Consider the following 25,449-nt stretch of genomic DNA (forward strand, 5'->3'; position numbering starts at 1 on the left):
AGTGACCACAACCTTGCCCCTTGTCAGCTCTACTATACACCTGGGAATTCTGATCATTCACATAAACTTATAGGACCATTGTCTGCCAACCCTATACATGTTCTTGGATACACTCCCCATTTCATAGGCATACCTAATCTTTCAGCCTGTCCACCCATCTATCCACTCATATACCCATGTTTGCCTTCACTGACAATGCAGTACTGTATTTGCAAAAGGGTTCATATTTGTTGTCTGTACCTTCTGTGTACCTCTCTATGTCTTTCTCATCCCAGACTGTGTCTTAAAGAAACAGAAGTGTGACACTGTTCTGTAGTTTCCAGTGGTTTCCTTTACTTGGTTTTGTTAAATTCAGTAGGAATTAATAGAGGAAAGAAGTCAATTGGTGGGCCTTGAATATTCTCTTGGATTGTAACCCTTGATTTGCTCAGCTCACAAAAACTAATTGTGTGCTTCTTTTCCAAACTCTGCAATTGGTGGTATCATATTGAAAGCTTGAAATTGGCTATGGCAGGAGCATTTCCATGAAATTGGAAATTCTAACTGTCAGGGGCACTTTTGTATTGTTAGAGAGCCAGTGGTTAACATTTAACAGCACACTTCAGCCTTGTAAGAATGTAAGCCAGATTTAAAAGAAAAGCTGAAAATCTAGAATTTTTTCTAGGAATTCTCTACATTTCTGAAAGTTGGCAACTCATTCAGTTCTTGAAAATGAAAATAAAAAACACCTGAGCTGGACCAAAAAAAGAGAAAAAATGTGTTTTCCGGCTGCATTCACCTCTGAGTGAGCATTCAGCAACTCAGAACCAAAGAATGATGCAACCCTCTCACCATACCTCTGTATAGCCCCTTTGAATTATGGCTACTATGCTATTTTGAGGTATAAAATGTGGATTACAACAAGGAAAATTAACCTGTCTCAGAGTAGAAATTCTAGCAGCCTGGAGTGGTGGCTACTGTGATTAATTTTTGCTCTCTTTCATTTTAATAAATGGTTATATTTGTATGCCTACCATTCGTCTGTCAGTTTGTTGTACTGTGGTAGCTTGCATATTGCTGTGAGGCTGGAGGCTATGCTACCAGGATTTCAAATACCAGCAGTGTCATCCATGGTGGACAGGTTTCAGTGGAGCTTCTAGACTAAGACAGACTCAGGAAAAGGAAGGGGCCATTCACTTCTCAAATAATCGGTCAATTAAAACCTTATGAATAGCAGTGAAGTACTGTCTGCATATTACTGGAAAACATTATGAATAGACCTGAAACATTGTGCAATGTAATGCCAGAAGATGAACCCTTCAGGTCAGAAGGCACTCAAAGTATGGCTGGGGAAGAGCTGCCTCCTCAAAGTAGAAATGACCTTAATGATGTGGATGGAGTAAAGCTTTCGGGACCTCCATTTGCTGATGTGGCACAATTCAAAATGGGAAGAAACAACTGCAAACACTCATTAATAATTGACATGGAGTGTATGTAGTATGAATCTAGGAAAATTGGAAGTTGTGAAAAATGAAATGCAAAACATAAAGATTGATGATATCCTAGGCATTAGTGAGCTGAAATGGACTGTTTTTGACCATTTTGAATCAGACAACCATATAATCTAATATGCTGGAATGACAAATTGAAAAGGAATGATGTGGCATTCATCATCACAAAGAATGTTTCAAGATCTATCCTAAAGTACAATGCTGTCAGTGATTGGATAATATCCCTACACCTGCAAGGAAGACCAGTTGATACTACTATAATTCAAAATTTATGTACCAACCACCAAAGCCAAAAACGAGGAAATTTTTACCAACTTTTGCAGTCTGAAATTGGTCAAACATGTAATCAAGATGTGTTGATTATTATTGGTGATTGGAATGCAAAAGTTGGAAACAAAGAAGAATCACAGGTAAGTGGAAAATATGGCCTTGATGATAGAAATGATGCCAGAGATTACATGATAGAATTTTTCAAGGCCAACAATTTATTCATTGCAAATATCTTTTTGCAACAACATAAATGGCAGCTATACACATGGATTTCACCAGATGGAATACACATTTGTGCAAAGAGGCAATGGAGAAGCTTGATATCTTCAGCCAAAACAAGGCCAGGAGCTGACTGTGAAACAGACAGTCAACTGTTCATATGCAAGTTCAGCTTGAAGCTGAAGACAATTAAAACAAGTCCACAAGAGCCAAAATATGACCTTGATTACATCCCACCTGAATTTAGAGACCATCTGAAGAATAGATTTGGCACATTGAACGCCAATGACCAAAAACCAGATGAATTATGGGATGACAACAAGAACGTCATAAATGAAGAAAGCAAAGGATCATTAAGAAGACAGGAAAGGAAGAAAAGACCAAAATGGATGTCAGAAGAGACTCTGAAACTTGCTCTTGTTCAGAAGCAAATGTAAGAAATGACCAGATGAAAAAGCTGAACAGAAGATTTCAAAGAGCAGCTCGAGAAGACAAAGTAAATTATAATGAAATATGCAAAGACTTGAAGTTAGAAAACCAAAAGGGAAGAACTGCTTGGCATTTCTCAGGCTGAAAGAACTGAAAAAAAAAAAAAAAAAATTCAAGGCTCAAGTTGCAATATTCTTTGGGGAAAATATTGACCGATGCAGGAAACATCAAAAGAAAATGGAAGGAATACAGAGTCACTGTACCAAAAAGAATTGGTTATATTCATCTATCTCAGGAGGTGGCATATGATCAAGAACCAATGGTACTGATGGAAGAAATTGAAGCTGCACTGATGGAATTGGCAAAAAAAACAAGGCTCCAGGAACTGATGGAATACCCATTGAGATGTTTCAGCAAATGATGTCACACTGTAGGCACTTACTCGTCTATGCCAAGAAACTTGGAAGACAGCTACCTGGTCAACTGATTGGAAAAGATACATATTTGTACCAATTCCAAAGAAAGGTGATGCAACAGAATGTGGAAATTATCAAACTATCATTAATATCACATGCAAATAAAATCTTGCTGAAGATATCAAGAACAGTTGCAGCCGTATACTGACAGGGAACTGCCAGAAATGTAAGCTGGATTCAGAAGAGGACGTGGAATGAGAAATGTCATTGCTGATGTCAGATGGATCTTGGCTGTAAGCAAAGAATACCAGAATGATATTTACTTGTGTTTCATAAGCTATGCAAAAACATTCAACTGTGTGGATCATAACAAATTATGGATAACACTGAGAAAAATGGTAATTCTGGAACACTTAATTGTGCTTATGAGGAACCTGTGCATAGGTCAGAACCCTGTGATTTGAACAGAATAAGAGGATACTGCATGGTTTAAAATCAGAAAGGGAGTGTGTCAGACTTGTATCCTTTCATCATACTTATTCAACCTGTATGCTAAGCAAATAATCCGAGAAGCTGCACTATATGAAGAAGAACATGGCATCAGGATTGGACTCATTAACAACCTGTGATATGCAGATGACACAATCTTCCTTGCTGAAAGTGAAGAGGACTTGAAGCACTTACTGATGAAGATTAAAGACTGCAGTCTGCAGTATGGATTACACCTTAGCATAAAGAAAACAAAAAATCTTCACAACTGGACCAATAAGCAGCATCACAATAAATGAAGAAAAGATTGAAGTTGTCAAAGATTTCATGTTACTTGCATCCACAATCAACACCAATGGAAACAGCAGTCAAGAAATCAGACATTGTATTGCACTGGGCAAATCTGCTGCAAAAGACCTCTTTAAACTGCCAAAGAGCAATGATACCTCTTTAAAGACTAAGGTGCACCTAATCCAAGCCATGGTATTTTCAATCACCTTATATGCATGTAAAAGCTGGAAAATGAATAAGGAAGACTGAGGAAGAGTTGATGTTTTTGAGTTGTGGTGTTGGCAAAGAATACTGAAAGGACCATGGTGTGCCAAAAGAGCAGATCTGTCCAAAAGATCTGTCCTGGAAGAAGTGCAGCCAGAATTCTTCTTGGAAGTGAGAATGGCCAGACTTTGTCTCACCTACTTTGGTCATGTTGTCAGAAGGGACCATTCCCTGGAGAAGGATATCATGCTTGGTAAAGTGGAGGGTCAGCAATAAAAAGGGAAGGTCCTCAACAAAATGGGTTGCCACAGTGCCTGCAATGATTGGCTTAGCCATAGCAAGGAGTGTGAGGCTGACACAGGACTGGGCAGTGTTTTGTTCTGTTTACATAGGGTCGTTATGCATTGGAGCCAACTCAATGGCACAACAAACATATTTGCATGCAAGGTTTTGTAACTTTCTTCTTCCATTGTAAGTATTTAACTGTTAATGTCTTCTATCTTTTTATTTCTCTTGCCTGCTAGCCTGTTATTTCCATTCACCTTTATTTCCATCTCTTCATCCTTGCTTTTATTACCTTCTGCACTCTCTTACGATCGCTTGCCACAGATTTTGGAGAGCTAGCTTTTCCTGCTCTCACCAGCCAGGCTACAGTCCTCCTGTGTGGCTGCCCTCACTGAAATCCAGGACCATTCATCATGGACCCAAAATACCAAACCAAACTTACTGCCATAGACTCAGATCCGACTCATAGCAACCCCACTTTGGGTTTCTGAGGTGGTATCTCTATGGAAGTAGATTGCCCAATCTTCCTTTTGAGGAGTGGCTGGTTTGAACTGCCAGCCTTCTAGTTAGCAGTCAAATGCCTTAGGCACTATACCACCAGAGCTCCCATTCATCATTGGTAGTTACACTAATAGCATCCCAGAGTGGGGCTCAGTGCTTGGGTGTTCCCAAAGGACTGTCTTGGTGTGTCCCCCAAGTAGTCCAGTGGAGCAGATGGAAGCAGACTGAGATGGCAGGATGAGGTTCGGCACAGAAGCCATCATGGGCCCTGATTGCATATGAGCACATTCCATGTTCAATTGAAATTTTGGAAAAGAAGCAGGTGGTTTTAGAATAAAGTTAGTCAAATGAGGGAGTGTGGAGACAGTTAAGGACATCGGCTCTGAAACTAGACTGCCAATGTTCAATTCTAGCTCTGCCACTTACTAGCTATATGGCCTTGGGTAAGTCGTGTCACTTTCCACATCATTAAAAAAGGTTAGTAATAGTACCTACTTGATGAAGTTATAATATTTGTTAAATGAGTCAACAAATTTAAAGTACTTAAAACAAAGTCCTGCAGAGAGTAGAGCCACTTCCCCTCTGTCAATTTGTCCTACTACACTGGCTTGTGTGTTGCTATGATGCTGAAAGCTATGCCACCAGTGTTTTAAACATCACCAGGGCCACCCATAGTAGACTGGTTTCAGCAGAGCTTTCAGACTAAGACTGACTAGGAAGAAAGCCCTAGTGATCTAATTCCAAAAATAAGCCAATGCAAGCCCTATGGATCACAATAGAATATCGTCTGGTATAGTCCTGGAAGATGAGCCCCTATTTTGGAAGGCACTCAGAGTACACAGTGGTCCCAAAATAGAGTTGAACATACCAACAGTCATGAAGATGGCGCAGGACCAGGCAGTGTTTCATTCTGTTGAACATGGAGTCACCATGAGTCAGTGTCAACTGAGAGCAACTAATGACAACAATAAGCAGAGAGCAGGCACTCAGTAAATGTTCGTCTCTGTGATGATGATCATTAAGACAATCATGACTATGATATAACCAAGCGCTGACGGAAATGGGTTAAAGAGAAGCAGATGGCAAGGACACATGGAGCAGGGGAGGGGAGATATACTCTGTTCTCTCCAGTGTCCTCTATACCCTTGATTCCCTCTCAGCTAAACCAGCCTCAGGCGATCTGACCAATTTTAAATGTCATAACTCATGAGGCTATGCCCACCAGCCGTAATAGTAACACCCCCTCTGAGTAATCCAATTGCTGACTGACTGTAGTCGAGTTAATTCTGATTAATGGCAGTCCCATGTGTGTCCGAGTAGAGCTCTGTTCTATAGGGTTTTCAATATTACCAGGGTTTTCCTTTGAGATTGCTCTGGGTAGACTTGAACCTCCAACCTTTTAGTTAACAGACAAGCATGTGAACAATTTGTGGCACCCAGGGACTCCCTCTGCATAATAGACACTGTGAATTTGCCTTATTTTGAAACTGTCTAACATAAAGTCAGTAATGGGTGCTCTAAGATTAGTTCCACTTTGCTTCTGGGATGTATTGCATCACGATCTAGGAACACACCCATAAGGAGAAATCCCAAAAAGAGGTCTGACAACAGCCTGAGCAAAATGGGCTGGCAACATTTAAAACCATATATCCTTCCAAGGAGAAAATTGCACTTAATTATTCACACACTAATCAAAGCTGGCATATTGGTGCAGAAGCCATACCAGCTGCTGACAGCTCTTCTCCCGCCCTCCCCCCTCCTTTTCTGCCTCTCCTTTTGCTCCATCTCCGTCTGTGCTCCTTTTTCCAGTAACTTCTAGAAACGTGATTATGTTTTGATGTCCTTTTAGGTGGATATTTTAGTGCTCTGTCAGATCGGTCAAGCAGAATTGCATTTCCACTGGGAAAAACATTTGTGTAGCAATTCCAAGAGAAATTACTCTGCTATTTTTGAAATATATGTTACTGCTTACTTTTTTTTTTTTTTTTTTTCCCTTTAGAATTGTGCTATCACTGTTACAGTCAGCTCAGTAGGCCTTGGATTATCTGAGCCCAGGGGCATATGCAACCAAGTCACGCCCCACTACCCTCACTACCAGCCCCTTGTCCCCTCCACACTCTCTGATCAGATATCCCTGCTCCTTCCTCCTCTTAAGTTGTGAGTGCCAACAGTGTGTTGGGTGGGGGAGGAAGCAACCAGAAGCAGAAGATCAGTTAGTTGATAAGGACTCTGGAGCCCATCAGAGCAGTGTTCCTAGCACTTAAAAAAAAAAAAAAAAAACACTGCATCGAGTCAGATCCAACTCATAGCGACCCCTCCTTGTGTTTCTGAGGCCATATCAGTACAGAAGTAGAATGCCCAACCTTCCGTCCAAGGAGTGGCTGATGGGTTTGAACCATCAGCCTTCTGGTTAGCAGTCAAATGCCTTAGGCACTATGCCACCAGAGATCCCCCTATCACTTACACACCACACAAAGACTCAAGTCTCAGAGGCAAAAAAAAATCAGAAAAGTGAAAAAATGTGAAGAGTGAAGAGTGAGCTGCACTTCCTAAAGGTGACAGAGTACAATCTGCGGTTGCAGACAGAAGTGTGGTCTCAGACAGGCAGGATTTTAATAACTCAAGGCATCTGGGAGCAAAAGCTTCAAAAGAAAATGTCCACTTCCCTAGAATGAAAGGTACAAGGTAGAGAGGGTAGCAGAGGTATAGATGACCTCCTTAAAATATGTTCCTTGTAGAGAGAAGTAGTTCCTAGTGGTCCCTGAGTCAGCTTCAACTCATAATGATCCCATGTACAGTGGAACCAAATGCTGCACCATCCCCATGGTCAGTTGCAGGTCAGACCATTGTGATCGATAGGGTTTTCATTGGTTGATTTTCAGAAGTAGATCTCCATGCCTTTCCTCCTAGTCAGTCTTAGTCTGGAAGTTCTGCTGAAAAATGTTCAGCATCATAACAGTATGTAAGCCTCCACTGATGGGTCATGGCTGCCCATGAGGTGCATTGGCTGGGAATCAAACCCCAAGTGTCCCACAAGGAAAGGGAGAATTCTACCACTGAACCACCACCAGTTCCCTGCATAGATATTAATATATATATATATAGATAGATATATATAGATATATATATATATTTTTTTTAAGTGCCATGGAATCAGTTCTGACTTATAGTAACCTCATGTATGTCAGACTGGAACTGTGCTGCATAGGGTTTTCAATGGCTGAGTTTTCAGAACTAGGTCTTTCTTCCAGGGGGGCCTTAGATAAGCTCAAATCACCAACCTTTCACTCAGCTAAGTATGTTAACTATTTGCACCATCCAGGGATGTCTTGCAGAGAGATTTATTTTTAAAAAAATAAATAAATAACAGCTGTTGAGTTGATTCCAATTCATATTAACCCTGTAGGACAGAGTAGAACTCCCCAGTAGGGTTTCCAAGACTGTAAATCTTTATGGAAGTAGACTGCCGTGAAGTGGGTGGTGGGTACAAACTGCTGACCTTTTGGTCAGTAGCTGAGTGCTTCAACCACTGCACTACCATGGCTGCTTGAAAAGAGAGAAAGTATGACTTAAAGACTTCATTGAGTATATCTGATTCAAGGACCTAGCCTGACTGGTAGAATACAGGGATGGGACCCTGTGTGGTCACCTACTTCCAATCAATGAGGGGAAAAACATTCTCAAATCAGAAATCAAATCCCAAGTTCAGACAAGTACACATGACTTGTCCAGATACCAGGACTGATTATTTGAAATCAGCAGTGGCCTAGAATATGTTGTTGTTGTTATGTGCCGTCAAGTCGAACCCAACTCATAGTGACCCCTCCTTGGGTTTCTGAGGTGGTATCACTACAGAAGTAGATTGCCCAACCTTCCTTCCCAGGAGTGGCTGGTGGGTTTGAACCCTAGCCTTCTGGTTAGCAGTCAAGTGCCTTAGGCACTATTTAAAAAAAAAAAAAAAAGCCACTGCCATCAAGTCAATTCCAACTCAAAGTGACCCCCACTGAGTTTCCAAGGGTGTACATCTTTATGGAAGTAGATTGCCTCATCTTCCTCCTGCATAACAGTTGGTGGGTTTGAACCACCAACCTTCTGGTTAGTAGCCAAATGCTATACCCACTATGCAAAATACAACAGAGAAAAAAGTCTCATTGGATGGGTGTGATTTAGGGCCATAGAGGCTACAGAGAGAAAGTGAGCTCATCTATCTGAGGGGAGATTGTGGCATACTGGCAAAGACACTTAATTGACTAACAGGTGTCCTGAGAATGGAAAGTAAGGCATGCCACATGCAAGTGGTATCCTCTAGCCCAATGCTACCCAAATTGGATCAACTGCATCATCACTTGGGTGCTTGTTAGAAATGCAGACTCTCAAGCCCCATCCAAAACCAAAGTCATTGCTATTGAGTTACTTCAGACTCATAGTAAACCTATATAGGACAGAGTAAAACTGCCCCATAGGGTAGCAAAGGCTGTAATCGTTATGAGAGCAGACTGCCACATCTTTCTCCCATGGGGTGGTTGGTAGGTTTGAACTGCCAACCTTTTAGTTAACAGCTGAGCATGAAACCACCAGGGCTCCCTAGGCCCCATCTGGGACCTGCTAAAACAGAATATGCATTTTCACACACTTCTCAATAATTCCCACACACAAGAAAGCCAGAGAAGCACTGGCTGCATATTAGACTTGCCTAAGTTATTCTGAAAAAATAGTAATGTGCAGTCTCCACACCCAAAGATTCTAATTTAATTGTTCTGGGGTTTTGTTTTCTTTTAAAAAACATCCCATTTATTTTTCATATTCGGTAAACATTGAGAACCAGAGCTTGAGAGGAGACTGTCAAATAAAAACAGCCTTCCTAGGAATCCCTGGGTGGCACAATCGGTTAAGCACTTGACTATTAACGAAAGTGGTTCTAAACCCACCCAAAGGCGCCTTTGAAGAAAGGCCTGGAGGTCTACTTCAGAAGGATCATGGCCTTGAAAACTATAAACTGCAGTCTGCTTTGCAGTATGGGAGGTTGCCATGAGTTGAAATTGACTTGGTAGCAACTGGTTTGGTTTTTTTTGTGTCTTCCTTGGAAGAATCGAGCTTGGACTCACATTGAGACACACAAAGTTAATTCCAGCTTGTTTGGGCTAGTGTGTTGAGTGAAAAGTCCCCTCCATGCAGAATGGGGCAGAAGGGAATGGAGGACCCAGGCTCATCTGAGAGAAGAAGGGAATGAGGGGGTCATTATGCAGGGATCAATGAAGACAGCTGGGCAAAACCAAGTATGAGTAGAAACCCAAGAATTGACTGGACTGCAGTGCTTCTTAAATTTAAGCCTGCATGCCAGTCACCTGGAGGGCTTGTTAAAATGCAGACTATTGGGCTCCATCCTCTGAGTTTCTGATTCAGTGAATCTGGGGTCAGGCTAGATATTTTCTTGGGAATTTGATGGGGCCCAGGGATACAAGCTGTGAAAAGGTGACAAGTCATTATATCTTCTTGGCCTCACTATCCTCAATTGGTAAAATATTTGCCCTAGATCAGGTTTCTCCATCTCAGAGCTATTGATATTTTGAGTCAGATAATTCTTGGTTATGGGAATTGTCCTATATATTGCAGGATGTTTAGCAGAACACCTGGCCTCTGCCCATTATATGTCAGTAACAACCTTCCCCCTAGTTGTGACAACCAAAAATGTCTCCAAACATTGCCAAATGTCCACTGAGGGAAGGAAATCACTCCGAGTTAAGAACACTGGTTTCTACATTGTTTTTTGTATTTTTAAGCAAAAGCTGGCGAAAAACGCCTTTTCTTATTTTGTGGAACCTTATGTCTTTAAATTATAACAAGTATGACTATTTTCAGAACAAATCAAGTTACTCTGAAAATACATATATTTGATGAGAACCAAGTATGTGGATGTCACCATGTTCTTTCTGGTAGAAGGCAGTTTGGAGAAATGATTACAAACATGTGCTTTGGCATAAGACTGCCTGGTTTTAAATCTGGGTTGCCCCACTTACCAGCTGTTGGACATGATGCAAGTTTTTTTTTTTTTTCCTTTTAGCTTTTTATTTTGAACCCATTTTAAACTTACAATGAAGTTTAAAAAGTAAGTATAGGGAGTTCCTATATATTTCTGGTAGCATAGTGGCTAAGACACTTGCCTGCTAACCAGACGGCTGGCGGTTCAAACCCACCAGCCACTCCTCGGAAGGAAGGTTGGGCAATCCTACTTCCGTAGTGATACTGCCTCGGAAACCCAAGGAGGGGTCGCTATGAGTCGGGGCCGACTCGACGGCACATAACAACAACAACAACAACAATATATTTCTTAGCTTCTCCTAATGTGACGTCGTGCAGAACCGTAGTACAGTTATCTCCAACAAGTTTCTTCACTGCCTCAGTTTCCTTATCTATAAAATAATTATCTAAGACCAGCCATCTCATACAGCCACTAAGAGGCTCAATGAGATGATTATGTATAATACTCAGGATAGTGCCCAATGCATATCAAGTACTTGATAAATGTTAGTTATTATTCTGTTATTTCCTATGGCTTTAAAATCTCTAAAAATCACGTCTGTAGTAGGAAAGAGACTTCTGTGAATGGAGACTATACCTAGTATCCTTGAATACCAGGCTGTACCTTCCTGTGTGTGTACCTCCACCTGACTGTACTAGTAGTTTTTTCCATATGATCCCAGCCCATTGCTTCTTTTCCTGGCATCCAGAAAGAGCTCTGGACTTTTCCAGGGCCTGGGCTTTACTAGGGCCTCCAGGACCCTGGCCACTATCATAGCCCGATGGCTTATTCCATGGACCTCAGTTGTTGTTAAAGCAATGAGGAAATTCCAGGCAAAAAAAACCTGTCCTCTACAAACCAGACTGACAGAACCTTCTATTAGCACTGATGCTCCAACATTAACTACATCATCAAGTCTGTTCAACACTCTCCCTCAAGTGCCCCCATACAGAATTTTATACAAAAGCACAGATGCCTTCAATCCTATAGTGCATTGTTAATTCTTGCTGAGAGAGAGGATTCTGAGCTTCGATGTTGCAGGAGGAAATGGTGAGTCAGAAAGAGCAACAGAAAGGGTCCTTGGCTTTTGCTTCAACATTCATCAAAGTTATCAGAGCAATTTGTAAAATGGTAATTTCACTCACCTCCTGCATAACAAGGTGAGTGCACTGTATATTGAGTACATGGGAGAAATGAGAAAAACCAGGAGCTGAGTAGCAAGCAGCTCAGCCCTTACCACTTGCAAATCTTCCAGGGTAATGAGGGTGGTGAGAGGCTCCATGCAGAGCTGTGCTGGTGCAAGCTTCGAGGACAAAGCGCAGTCTGATGGGCCACCATGTTTGTTGTTAGAGACTGCTGCTGCCAGAATTACATTGATATCCCAACACATTGAACAGAAGTTTCAGTCTTAAACTAATTTCTGTGACTCTCAATGGATTCAGTCATTAGAGCTCCCTTTGAGAAGGGAGCTGAATACTAATTGTGGAACCATTAGACATCCTGGAAAACGCCCACATATCCAGGCATTGGAGAGGTATTTGCCTAATAGTAGATGGTCTATCTTTTTGTCTGTCTGTCTGTCTCTCTCTCTCTCTCAGACACACACACTCCTGCAGCCCCATCTCCACAGAACTAGGCCATCTGTGGCTATTCTAGCACCCTGGACTTAGCTGACATGCTTGGGGCTTATTTAAAACCTCAAGGTGAACCCAGAGTTTAGCTTTTTCTTTCAAGAACCCAGAAATTATGAAAATATTCAAAGACACACTGGGACCTGGTTATAAATATGGACGCTACTGGCTAGAATCCTTTTAGACATGCCCCTAGAACCTGTCAGTGAAGATCGAGGATGCCACATTCCCATTCCTGCTCTTCAGAGCCAGGGGCCACAAAACAGTTGTGTTTGTGTTGTATGTAACTGTGGATTCCCAGCTTCCATTGTCACCCTAACCAGGAAATGCAGTGGAAGCATTTTTTACTGATTTGTTCACCAGGTGAAAAGCATTCAAGATGCAATTAAAGATAAGAAGCAGCGGTTCAACTTCCTTGGGGAGGAGATTAGCCTGAATCTGTCCGTCGGCATCTTCATCACCATGAACCCTGGCTATGCAGGCCGCACTGAGCTGCCCGAGAACCTCAAGGCTCTCTTCAGGTGAGCTTTGCCAGCACCAGGCTCACATATATTGGAGACAATATGGAACATACAGAAAAGTAAATATGAAGAAAGCAAATTTAATGTCATTACTAATAATTATATTTGCTTCATTTTGTTCTGGTCTTTATATGCAAGGTTTAAGTTCATTAGTAGTTGACATACCATTTTTGTTTTTATTTTGTAGTGTATCATAATAATAGCATAAATATTTTCTTGTATTATATGTTCTTATTAAATCTCATTTTGTGACTGCATATTATTCTATCAAATACATAGTGCACAGTAATTAACTAGTCCACAATAGTTATATATTAAGACTGTTTCTAACATTTAAAAAATGTTTATGCATAATGATGTATGTAATGTCCATCTTTGTATATAAATTGTTTTTTTTTTTTTTTTTTTTTCCTTTTACACATGATTATTTTCTTTGGCTAGATTCCCAGAAGTGGAATTACTGAGTTAACTGGTAGGAATATTTTTAAGGCCCTTGATACACATTGCCAAATTGCTTTCTAAACAGAATGGTACTGAATTACACTTTTACTAGCAATGCATGATAGTGCATCTTTTATTTCACCCCTGCCACTGGTAGATATTGCCATGTTTTTAAGTATCCTTTATTTTGATAAGAAAACACAAATACATTTTCAACTAGGGACTGGGATCTTGATACTGTTTTCAGAAAAGAGAAGTCAGCCCCACAAAGAGAAAATTGTACAATGCTTGAGGCTTCTAATTTGCCACCTGCTGATCTGTTTCCTGAGAGAGAGAGGCTGTGGGAAGTTATGACAAAGCTGTTTGTCTTGTTTTTGGACTGAGAGACCCCCAGTGCTCTGTGTTGGGATGTGGGGTCAGTGCTTTCATGGGCTTCCATAGGATGAGGAAGCCACTGGGCAGCTACCTGCGTACTTCAGTCCCTCATTTTTAAATTGCTCTCATAGTGGCAAGTCACAGGTGTGGTATAGACATCTCGTAATTCAGACAGGAGTTAATTTGCTGTCTAAACTGGCACCAGAGATTACTTTATTGTGTGCTGTTTGTCTACACTACATGTTTGTCTATTATATAAGTCTGTGTCATAAATATTAAAGGAGGTAAGTGTGTAGTTATGTTTGTATGTCAACTTGACTGGGCCTGGTTGAGTGGCTGGGCAGCTGGATGAAGTTATTCCCCCTGGTGAGACTGGTAATTAACTCCATGGTAGAATTTGTTGGAGCAGCTGAGTAGCTGCTTTAGTGATGTGGTCTGCTTCCAGTATGTAAGAAGCAACTTTGAGGAAGGCCTCCAGCTTATGGTATGCTTGAACCCTGCATGTAACTGAGTAAATGTTCAGAAGCCTGCCATAATTTGTCTATCTTGAGACTTTCAATGGACTTTAATCAATAGCCTGCCATGTGGTTTGGTAATATCGGGACTATACCTTTTCACTTGTTGACCTTGGGTTTGTCAGCCTCAGCAGCCAGCAGCTGCCTGAGTGAAGAGATGCCTCTGGGTTCAGTAGGCCAGGAACAAGAGGTAGAGCTGAAGCCCAAAGTCAAGGGGCTTTCACCCAGCCCCTAGTGCATGGCACTTTGAACTTGGATTTCTAACCTCCAAAACTGTAAGAGAATAAACTCCTCTTTGTTCAAGCCATCCCATTTGTGGTATATTCTTGTCAGAGTGGCACTAGGTAACCAAAATAGTAGGTTATCACCTTGGTAAGAATTATTCCTTACATTGTTCCTAAAATTTAAAAGAAACACATTTATTTTAAAAAAATTGGAAAAGCAGAAAAATATGTTTTTACAAACAACATGTACTTTTTCTCTTTTTTCCAAGGCTAGCTCCAAACCCTTTATTTATTTATTTATTTATTTATTTATATTGCACTTTGGGTAAAGTTTACAGAGCAAATTCATTTTCCATACAGCAATTCATATTTTGTTTCACGACTTTGACTGTAATTCCCCACAATGTAACAGCTCTCTTCCCACTTCTTCCCCGTGATTACCTCTTCCTTGTGTCCTTCTTTCCTATGCATTCCTGCCCCCTGAGCTATCTCCCTGTGCAAACACTGCCCTTCTGTTCTCCCATGATTGATCATTCTAAGGACTGTATCTACCTAATGTAAATATTCACCCTAAATGCCTGTCTATAGTTTGACTGGAAGCCATGGAAGTGATTTCAATTTCAGACCTGAAGGGTAACTAAGAGCCATAGACTCTCTCAGGGGTCTCACCAGGCTCTATTAGACCAGTGAACCTGGTCTTTTTTATGGCTTTGAGTTTTGTTCCACATTGTTCTCTCATTCTATCCAGGATCTCCATATTTTGCATTTCATACTCGCAACAACCCTATCAGTAGTGAAGACTACTAGTGTCCACATTGTACACTGAAGAAATGAGCATTCAGCAAGTTGCCAAGTTTGCTCAGCTAGAAAGCATTGAACTGGGGTGTGAGCCCAGGCAGTCTGATTCCAGAGCCTTTGCTCCTCCTACCTCCAGTCCAATCATCCAGAGGTAATCAGTGTAACAGTTGGCATTCTTCTTTCCAATAGCATAGACATAACTATTTTCCTTTCCAAAAGGAAAGGGGAGGCTGTATATAATTTAGAATCTTGCCTTTATTCATTAATATTTTCCCATGGCATTAGTTTTTCTTCTACAAAATTATTATTTTAATTGTGGTAGGTTCATATACAACAAAACATTTTGCCATTTCAACATTCTCTCATGTACAATTCAGTGACAGTAATGATGCATCCTGTTGTACAACATTATTTCTTGGTGTGTGGTAACATTGCATTCTTTTGTATGGATACTCATTTAACCTTATTGTCAGATTTCAAAATGATTTTGAAAACATAAATATTTGGATGCCCCTTTGAATTTGAATGCAACATAAATCAGTTTAAAGTAAAACTGTACTCAAATGTTTTTCAGAAGTTTGTATCAATATCAAATAATAATAATAATAATAACTCACTGATGTGGAGTCATTTCCAACTCATAGCAACCCCTCCTTGGGTTTCCCAGGTGGTATCTCTATGGAAGTAGATTGCCCAGTCTTCCTTCTGAGGAATGGCTGGTGGGTTTGAACCACCAACCTTCTGGTTAACAGTCAGATGCCTTAGGCACTACATCCCCAGAGGGAAATGCAATTAAAGAAATGCAAAAGTAACAACTTAGGCTTCTATTACATACCTAATGAATTAATAAAGTTAATAAAAATAAGTAATTTCACAATCAAATGCTTCTAGAGCTAGAGAAAAATCACAGTAAATACACACGCACACACACACATATTTGTATATAACATTCTGTTTTTTTCATATATGCCATTTTGGTTTAAGATGGGGTTAATAGGTACCACATCAGCATTAGACATTTGTATTTCCATGCAAGTAAGGGCAGAATAACACTGTGAACAACAATATCTAGGCTTGGAGAAGACACACAGCTTAAGGATGATGAGAGGAGAATAGAGAAAATCTGAGTTTCTTAAAGACACCCAGAGAGACTTGATTCCACCACCTTAGTCCTAATCTGTTCTATACAACTTTCTTTACTAATCTTTGCCTCATGTAAGCTACACTAGAGTCTGAAGTTTCAAGATATGGCTTGAAGTGCCAATTCTGCCCCTATCTGCTAACATTACTTATCACCTTAGTCAAGACAGTTCATGTGGTGGTTCAGTTTGTGTGTAAACTTGGCTAGGTCTCGTTGAGTGGCTGAGCAGCTTGATGTAGTATTCCTCATGATGAGACTGGTACTCAACTCAATGGAGGAATCTACTGTGAACAGCTGAGTAGTTGCCTTTGGGTATGTGGTCTGCTTCCTGTATATAAGAAACAGCTTGGGGAATGGTCTCTAGCTTATAGCTTGCTTGGACTGTGCATGTAGCCATGTTGTTGTTCAGCAGCCTGCCGTGCCCTGCTGACTTTGGGACTTTCGATGGACTTGAATTAATGACCTGCCATGTTGTTTGTTAACATCAGGACTGTGCTGTTTTATTTGTTGACCTTGGGCTTGTTAGCCTCAGCAGCCAGTAGCTGCCTGAGTGAAGAGATGCCTCTAGCTTCAGTGGGCCAGGAGTAAGAGGCAGAGCTGAAGCCCAAGGTCAAGGGTCTTTCACCCAGCCCCTAGAGCCTGGTACTTTGAAGTCAGACTTCTAGCCTCCCAAACTGTGAGAGAATAAACTCCTGTTTGTTAAAGCCATCTCATTGGTGGTATATTCTTGTCAGAGTGGAACTAGGTAACCACAATAGTTCACGTCCTTCATCCTTCATTAAATCATCTGCAAATTGAAAGTCTTGAATAAAATAATTGCTAAGGTCCTTCCATGATATTTTGCAGTCACAGATGCATCTGTTGTGATCTGAGGGAGTTTTCCTGTCATATAATCTGCTGTTTCTCTGTGGTTAAAAAAACTGTCTCAGCCTTCTGCTTCCCTATACACAGGCCTTGTGCAATGGTTGTTCCAGACTTTGAGTTGATCTGTGAAATCATGCTGGTGGCTGAAGGATTCATTGAAGCCCGTTTATTAGCCAGAAAATTCATCACCCTTTACCAGTTGTGCAAAGAGCTTCTCTCCAAACAGGTATGCTCCCTAGGAAGACTGGATTACCAATCACATGTGACAGCCTCAGTTCTAGAGGTGTTCTCTAAGACTCTTCTCATAAAATTTCACTGTGCTTATATGCAGATTAAAGATTGAAAAGTTCTACAATAAAGATACATGATCATTTCTTTGGCCCAGGATTTCTCAAAATCATTTGCTCACAGGGCTCCTTTCTTAATACAGTACTTTAGCAGTAGCTCACAGGTCACTACTACCCCAGGAGAAACACAGTGAAAACTATTGGTGAGGATAGTCTCTACCTGCAGGAACATGAGTTAAGAGGGGGTTGGTTTGGGAGAAGAGGATGAGTATTAACTAGACCCACTCTTTTTGCTGTGTCTGCTCCCACCTCTTCTCAGTGCTGTGTCTTCTGGGAGCAGGGTCCCCTTACAGGTTGTTGTTGTTAGTTGCCGAGAAGTGGGCATGGTGACTTTATGTGCAACAAAACAAAATGCTGTCCAATCCTGCACTATCTTCATGGTTATTGATATATTTGAGTCCATTCTTGTGCTTTTTGTGTCAGTCCATCTCTTAGAGGGGTTCTCTCAGTTTTCCTGAACCTCATTTTACTACACGCTGTCCTTTTCTAGTGATTGGTCTTTCCTGATGCCATATCCAAAGTAATCAAGTCAAAGTCTCATATCCTCACTTATAAGAAGCATTGTATTTCTTCTAAGACTAGCTGCATTTCTTCTAAGACTTACCTGTTCATTCTTTTGGCAGTCCACAGTATATTCAATATTATTCACCAACACCACAGTTCAATGCATCAATTATTCTGTCTTCTTTATCAAACTTTTTGCATGCATGCAAAAGCCAACACTATGGGTTGGGTCAGATGCACCTTAGTTAGCAAAATGACATCTTTGCTTTTTATAACTTTAAAGAGATCTTCTGCAGCAGATTTATCCAATGTAATACGTTGTTTGACTTCTTCACTGTTGCTTCCATGGATGTTGATCACTGATCAGAGTAGAATTAAATTGTTGACACCTTCAATTTCTTCTCCACCCCAGATAGGAATAACACTGTAATAAAACATTCCAAGGCATTTCCAGGTTTATGCCTTGGATGGAGAATCTCTTGGTGAAACAGTTGGCTGCACAAGCTCCCTTGGATAGTTTCCAGTGAGTTTTGCCTTCACTTTGAGGTTTGGTCACCTTTGTTACAACATCATGGGATCTCTGAGCCTTGAGAAGCTGTCCACAATGGATAAACTTCTCCTGGTTTTCTTGATACTCTCAAGCCCCCTTTCTTTTCTCACTGTATCCTTTCTCTAGGTTCTCTACCACCATGTCTTTATAGGCCAATGACTTCTACTTTTATGGATCTAGCCCTCAATATCTCTTTAGAGCTCTAAACCCATATATTCAATGGTCTACACTGCATCTTGCACTGGTGTTTAAAAATCACCTCCAGTTCAGTCCATCTAAAGTTGATCTTCCATGCCAGTTCCCACTACAAGCCTACTTCCCCAGTATTCCTTGTTTAAGTGGGTAGAGCTTACTGATTTGCTAATTCTGGAACCTTGGCCTTTTCCTTGATACTTCCCTCTTCCTTAGCCCTACATCTAATCGTGAACTGCTACTGATTCTGCCCTCTGAATATTTCTCAAATAAGTCTCATTTTTTAATATCTTATGCTACCATTTTAGTTCCAAGCACCCATATCTGCTGCTTTAACTATTGTAACCACCTCCATTTCATTTCCTTAAATTTTTTCTTCACTCACCAACTAGGGATCATTTACAAATATTCCTCACTGACCTTAGAATAAGACCACTCTCTATGAAAAATAGTGCTCTGTCTCCTGCTTTGCTCAAAAGCCTCAGCTCACAGCCTCTCCTTGCTATGCTATGCTCCACCTACATTAGTCTTCTTTGAGTTCCTTAAAATTGATTGTCTCTCCTCTCCTGAGCTGGTGGGCATACTCTGTCCTCCAACTTTAAGTACACTATTTCCTTACATTCACTTCTTTCTCGTCTGAGCTTGACTGAATTCTACTCCTTCTTTGTATGTCACTTCTTCAGGAAAGTCTGAGCCACAGCTCAGGTATAACCACCATGTCCTTTGTTTTCATTGCATCCTGAATTTTTCCTTTGTAGAGTTTTTCAAAGCTTTAATTTAATAATGATTTGTTATTGAAGCAAGTAGCAGAGCTGGAATTTTAGCCTACGTATGTCTGAGTTTGGGATCTCTGCTCTGAACCCCTCACTTAACTGTCTTCCTTCCCCATGCTGTTTTGGGACCTAGAATCCACACTATTGGCCACTCTCACATGGACTGTACTATCAGCACTTGTGACCAGTGGGTCCCCAGTCTTTGAAGATATTCTCAAGACACTATTATTATCTTAGAGAATTTGAAGGCCTCCATCATGGAGCATATCACCTCAGCCACAATAGACTCTAACATGGCTAACATGAGTCCTTCCTGACAATTTTCTGCCCTCTGAATGTTTGAGGAGTACCAAGAGAGGTCTGGAAATGATTCTGTTTAATCTCCTTGTATGTTCTACGTCTGCTTTGTTGTCATCTCAGCTGGGAACCAACAGCAGGGTCCAACCAGGACCTACGCTCCAGTGATCATAATATTCCAAGTCATGAATCCTTTCCCATGCCTCTTCTGGGCACTCAGAAACACCATAGGGCACTAAATTTTATCTATGGTGCAAACATCAGCCTGAGTATGTAGTGTTCTGCATCCCAGAAATCTTGTCCTACCCTGCAGTATCTTCCCACAGGACCACTATGACTGGGGTTTACGGGCCATCAAGTCCGTGCTTGTAGTGGCAGGGTCACTGAAGCGAGGAGACCCCAACCGGCCTGAGGACCAAGTCCTGATGCGCTCCTTGAGAGACTTTAACATCCCCAAGATTGTGACTGATGATATTCCAGTGTTCATGGGCCTGATTGGGGACCTTTTTCCTGCACTGGATGTCCCACGGAGGAGAGACCTCAACTTTGAAGCTTTGGTTAGGAAGGCGGTCATGGATCTGAAGCTCCAGGCTGAGGAAAACTTTGTGCTCAAGGTACGTGAGTGTTTCCTGCCAAAGATTTATTTGTCTCTTGATTCTTTTCTTGGACAATGGTTTATCCTTCATCCTTAATGAAAAGCCTTACTTTAGATGTACAAATATGTATCTGTTGTTGTTAGTTGCAGTTGAGTCAGCTCTAGCTCATGGCAATCCCATATACAACAGAACAAAATGGTGCCTGGTCTTGTGTCATCTTCATGGTCATTGGAATGCTCAAGTCCATAGCTGGACAACTGTGTGTATTTTGAATGCCTTACAACCTAACAGGGTTCATCCTCCAGCACTATATTGAACATGTTGTTGTGATCTGTAGGGTTTTTAGAAGTAGATCTCCAAGCCTTTCTTCCTAGTCTGTCTTAGTCTAGAAGCTTGTTACAGATTGAATTGTGTCCCTACTAGTAACAGACACCAACTGTAAAAACGGCAAGGAGGCCACGTGTTCTGACCTCCTCTAATCTCATAGGAGGAAGACAGCAGTAACCCAAGGCCTATTACTGCAAGGCCAAACATGCTGCCTTCCCTCCAGCCCTTTCACCAACCGTTCCTCCCAAAGCACCCACCACCTCTCTCCTGGGTTCGATAATTCGCTGCAGTGGCCACACAGAACTCACAGATTACAGGGTTTATTAGGGAAGCTCCAGGCTACTACTCAAGTTCAGAAAGAATGCTCAGTCTCTCTCCCAGCCCACCGTCCCTCAGCCAAGAGTCTCTCACAGTCTCTTTCCCAGCAGTGCTGGTCCCTCGGTGTCTCACTCAGCAATGCGTCTCTCTTGCATCTCTTTCCCAGCAACGTGTCTCTCAGGAGCCCGTGTCTCTTTCAGCAGCATGTCTTCCTCAACCAGCAGTCAGAGAGAGTTCTGCCTCCAGGAGACCTCCTTTTGAGCCCGGCAGGGTGACCAAACTAGCCAATCATAGCATCAGAACTCTAAGCACCTGAGAGAGAGTGGGCACCTCCCAGAACACTGTTTTATGCCACTCCCAACAGAAATACTCCAGGTGGACAACTTCAGCAATCAGGAGCTCCTCAGTTGCTCATAGAAAATCCCACCTTGGAGTTTACAATGACTTATGGGTAGAAAAGCCACACTAAATAATTTACTACACCACAGTCCCTCAAAATACATCTTGTAAATCCTAATTTCTATGCCAGTGGTTATAATCACATTCAGGAATAGGTTGTCTCTGTAATCTTAATGAGGAGGCTTAGTGTAGGGTATATCTCAAGTCAAACTCTTTTGAGATATAAAAGAGATTATACAAGTGACCAGAGGAGAGATAGGGTAAAATAGATGCCACAACAAATGCAGATCTCCAAGAAACCAAGAAACAAGCTGCAGAGACAAGGACCTTCCCCCGGAGTTGACAGAGAAAGAAAGTCTTTCCAGAGAGCTGACACCCTAAATTTGGGCTTCTAGCCTCCTAACCTATGAGAAAATAAATTTCTGTTTGTTGATGCCATCCACTTATGGTATTTCTGTTACAGCAGCCCTAGATAACTAAGACAGAATTTGGTACCAAAAAAGTGGGGTACTACTCTATCAGATACCTAAAATGTGGAAGGGTTGAGGGCTTTCACTTAGAATCCAGAGAGCATGGGTAAATGTCATTGCCTATATGGTGTCAGAGAACAGAGAGTTATTTTCAAGTCTTGAAAGCTAATGTAAATTGTTCTTCTCATTTGTGGACTTGCTTGGTTCCCATTATCCCTTCTTTCCCTCTAATTTCTCCCATTTGTAATAGAGATGTCTACCTTATGCCTATTCTACCACTGTACTTTGGAAACTTGTAGTCTAGATTCACAGTTTCACAGATGAAGAAGAATTTGCCTCAGAATGGAATATGCCTAAAGTCTCACTCATATTTGATTTAGATGATTCAGAAGATAACCTTTTGAACTTGGAGTCAATCTAAGATTTGGGGGATGATATGGATATGTTTTACATATGGCAAGGATATGAATTTGGTGGAGCCAAAGGATTGACTGTTATAGATTGAATTCTGTGCCCCCAAAATGCATATCAACTTGGCTAGACCATGATTCCCAGTATTGTGTGGTTGTCCTCCATTTTGTGACTTATCCTCTGTTTTGTGATGTGTTGTAAATCCTAACCTCTATAGTCTTGTAAGAGGGTGTGATTCAAGTCATGCCATTACTCAAGTCATCCCCTTGTTTGAGTCATGTCTTTTATATTTCAAGAGAGAAAAAGGAGAGAAAAGGGAGCAGAAAGGAGAGGGTCTTCATTACTACCAAGAAAGAAGAGCCATGAGTGGAGAGTGTCTTTTGGACCCAGGATCCCTGTGCTGAGAACCTCCTAGATCCAGGAGAAGATTGATGGCAAGACATATGGGGATCTCCAAGGAATGCTGGGCCCACAGAAGTTGAAAGGAGACAAGGACATTACCCTAGAGCCATCACCGTGAAATCAAACTTCTAGCCTCCTGAACTGTGAGAAAATAAATTTCTATTCGTTAAAGCCATCCACTTATGGTATTTCTGTTATAACAGTACTAGATAACTTAAACCAAAAAAAAAAGTATTGAACCGATTCAACTCATGATGACCCCTCCTTGGGTTTCCAAGATGACATCTCTACAGAAGTAGATTGCCTAATCTTCCTTCCAAGGAGTGGCTGAATCCTTCTGGTTTGCAGTCAAATGCCTTAGGCACTATGCCACCAGAGCTCCCACTAGATAACTGAGGCAATCATTATCAAAAAGTCTCCCAAGAAAGAAAAGTTCAAGACCAGAAGCACTCACCTGGGAATTCTGTTGAATGTTCAGAGAAGAGCTGATACCAATCCTGTTCAAATGCTTCCAAAAGTAGAAGGTAAAGGAATATTCCATAACTCTTTCTTTGAATCCAGCATTACCCTGGTACCAAAGCCAAACAAAAACACCACTATCTACAAACCAGTATCCCTTATCAGAAGCAGATTACCCAGTTGACGAGGTAAGCACCACTTACTTGTGCTTGCTTACTAATCTGTAGTGAGAAATTTCACATGGGTTTTACCACCTCTTTATGTGGTAAAAAACATGAAACTTTCCACTCCCCTTGTTTACAGGGTATGCCCTCTCCGTCAGGGATTATAAATTTGAAAAGAGGCTGTGATTCTGTAGGAAGGTACTGTGGGGTTGGGAGAGAGACAGATACACAATCTTGATGTAGTGAAAAAATGTGAAATTGTTCACTATAGATTAGGTAAGTACAACTAAGTCTGTGCTTACCTTGCTTACTGGGTAATCTGATACTGTCCCTTATGAATATAGATGCCAAAATCCTCAACAAAATACTAGCAAACAGAATCCAATAGCATATTAAAAGAATTATACATCGTGATCAAGTAGGATTTATTCCAGGAATGCAAGGTTGGTTCAACATTAGAAAATCAGTCAATGTAATATTATACCACATTAATAGAACAAAGAAAAAAAGCATATGATCTTCTCAGTCAATGCAGACTTGGAAAAGGGTGTGCAATGAGGATGTTATTGCTGATGACAGATGGATTTAGCTGAAAGCAAACAATACCAAAAAATGTTTACCTGTGTTTTATTAACTATGCAAAAACATTGTGGATCGTAACAAATTATAAATAACATTGCAAAGAATGAGAATTCCAAAACAGTTAATTGTGTTCAGGAGGAACCTGTACATGGACCAAGAGGCTGTCAATTCAAACAGAACAAGGGGAAATAGTTTAAAATAAGCAAGGGTGTGCACCAGGGTTGTACTTTTCACCATACTTATTCAGTGTGTTTGCTGAGCAAATAGTCTGAGAAGCTGGACTATAGGAAGAAGAATGTGGCATCTAGATTAGAGTAAGTCTCATTAACAACTTTTAATATGCAGATTACACAACCTTGCTTGCTGAAAATAAAGATGATTTGAAGCAGCTACTGATGAAGATCAAAGACTCCAGTCTTTGGATTATACCTCAAAAAAAAAAAAAAAAATTCTCACAACTGGACCAATAAGCAGTATCATGATAAATGGAGAAAAGATTGAAGTTGTCAGGGCTTTCATTTTACTTGGATCCACAATCAACACCCATGGAAGCAGCAGTCAAGAAATCAGATGTTGTTGTATTGCTCTGGACAAATCTTCTGTAAAAGACCTCTTTAAGTGCTGAGAAGCAAAGAAGTCACTTTGAAGACGAAAGCATGATTGACCCAAACCATGTTCTTTTCAATCATCTCATATGTATGTGAAAGCTAGACAATGAATAAGGAATACCAAAGAAGAGTTGATGCCTTTGAATTATGGTGTTGGCGAAGAATGAAAACACCATGGAATGCCAGGAGAACAAACAAATCTTCCCTGGAAGAAGTGCATCTGAAACGCTCCTTGGAAGTGAGAATGGCTAGACTTCATCTTACATGATTTGATCATGTTGTCAGAAGAGACCATTCCCTGGAGAAAGATATTATGCTTGAGAAAGTAGAGGGTCAGTGAAAAAGGGGAAAACCCTCAACAGGACGGATTGACACAGTGGCTGTAATGATAGACTCAAGTATAGGAAAGATAGTGAGGATGGTGCCCAACTTGGAAGTGTTTCATTCTTGTACATAGGGTCACTATAAGTCAGAGCTAACTTGATGGTACCTAACAACAAATATAGTAAAATACTAAATTGCCTCAAAGAGACTGTTGGTAGAATGATGGACATCAAAAGAAATTCTGGTGAAGGCACAAAAGGAAGTGAAGAGAGCTTTAGAGAAAGTCTCTATCATCTTAAAGAATATATATTGTACCAGCAACAATATGGGTGGGGCTTTTGAAGGAAATGATGAATGTGTGATTTGGCAACAGAGGAAGGGCAATACTTGTATGCAGTGGCAAAGAATTTATTTTAATTATGTTCATTTATGAACAAGTTTATGAGGTAGAACTTATAAGTGATGATCTTAGATATTTGGCTGAGGCAATTTCTAAGCAAGTTCTTAAGGAGGCCATGTGATTTACTATTAAAAATCAAACTCACTGCTATTCAGTCGATTTCAACTCATACTAACCTCCAATGGGTTTCCAAAGTGATAAAT

General features: G+C 40.9%; 1 protein-coding gene across 1 annotated transcript in view; it reads left to right on the forward strand.

Annotated features, from left to right (window-relative positions):
* Positions 1-25,449, forward strand: part of DNAH9 (dynein axonemal heavy chain 9) — a 722,341-nt gene that overhangs the window by 276,131 nt on the left and 420,761 nt on the right. The window contains exons 29-31 of the mRNA XM_007948048.2: positions 12,608-12,765; positions 17,211-17,349; positions 20,113-20,400. Coding sequence (XP_007946239.1) covers positions 12,608-12,765; positions 17,211-17,349; positions 20,113-20,400 — 585 coding nt within the window. The remainder of the gene's footprint in view (positions 1-12,607; positions 12,766-17,210; positions 17,350-20,112; positions 20,401-25,449) is intronic.

The sequence above is a fragment of the Orycteropus afer genome, unplaced genomic scaffold (assembly GCF_000298275.1).
Source record: "Orycteropus afer afer isolate SDZICR_OR568_19922 unplaced genomic scaffold, OryAfe1.0 scaffold00199, whole genome shotgun sequence".
Taxonomy (NCBI): domain Eukaryota; kingdom Metazoa; phylum Chordata; class Mammalia; order Tubulidentata; family Orycteropodidae; genus Orycteropus; species Orycteropus afer.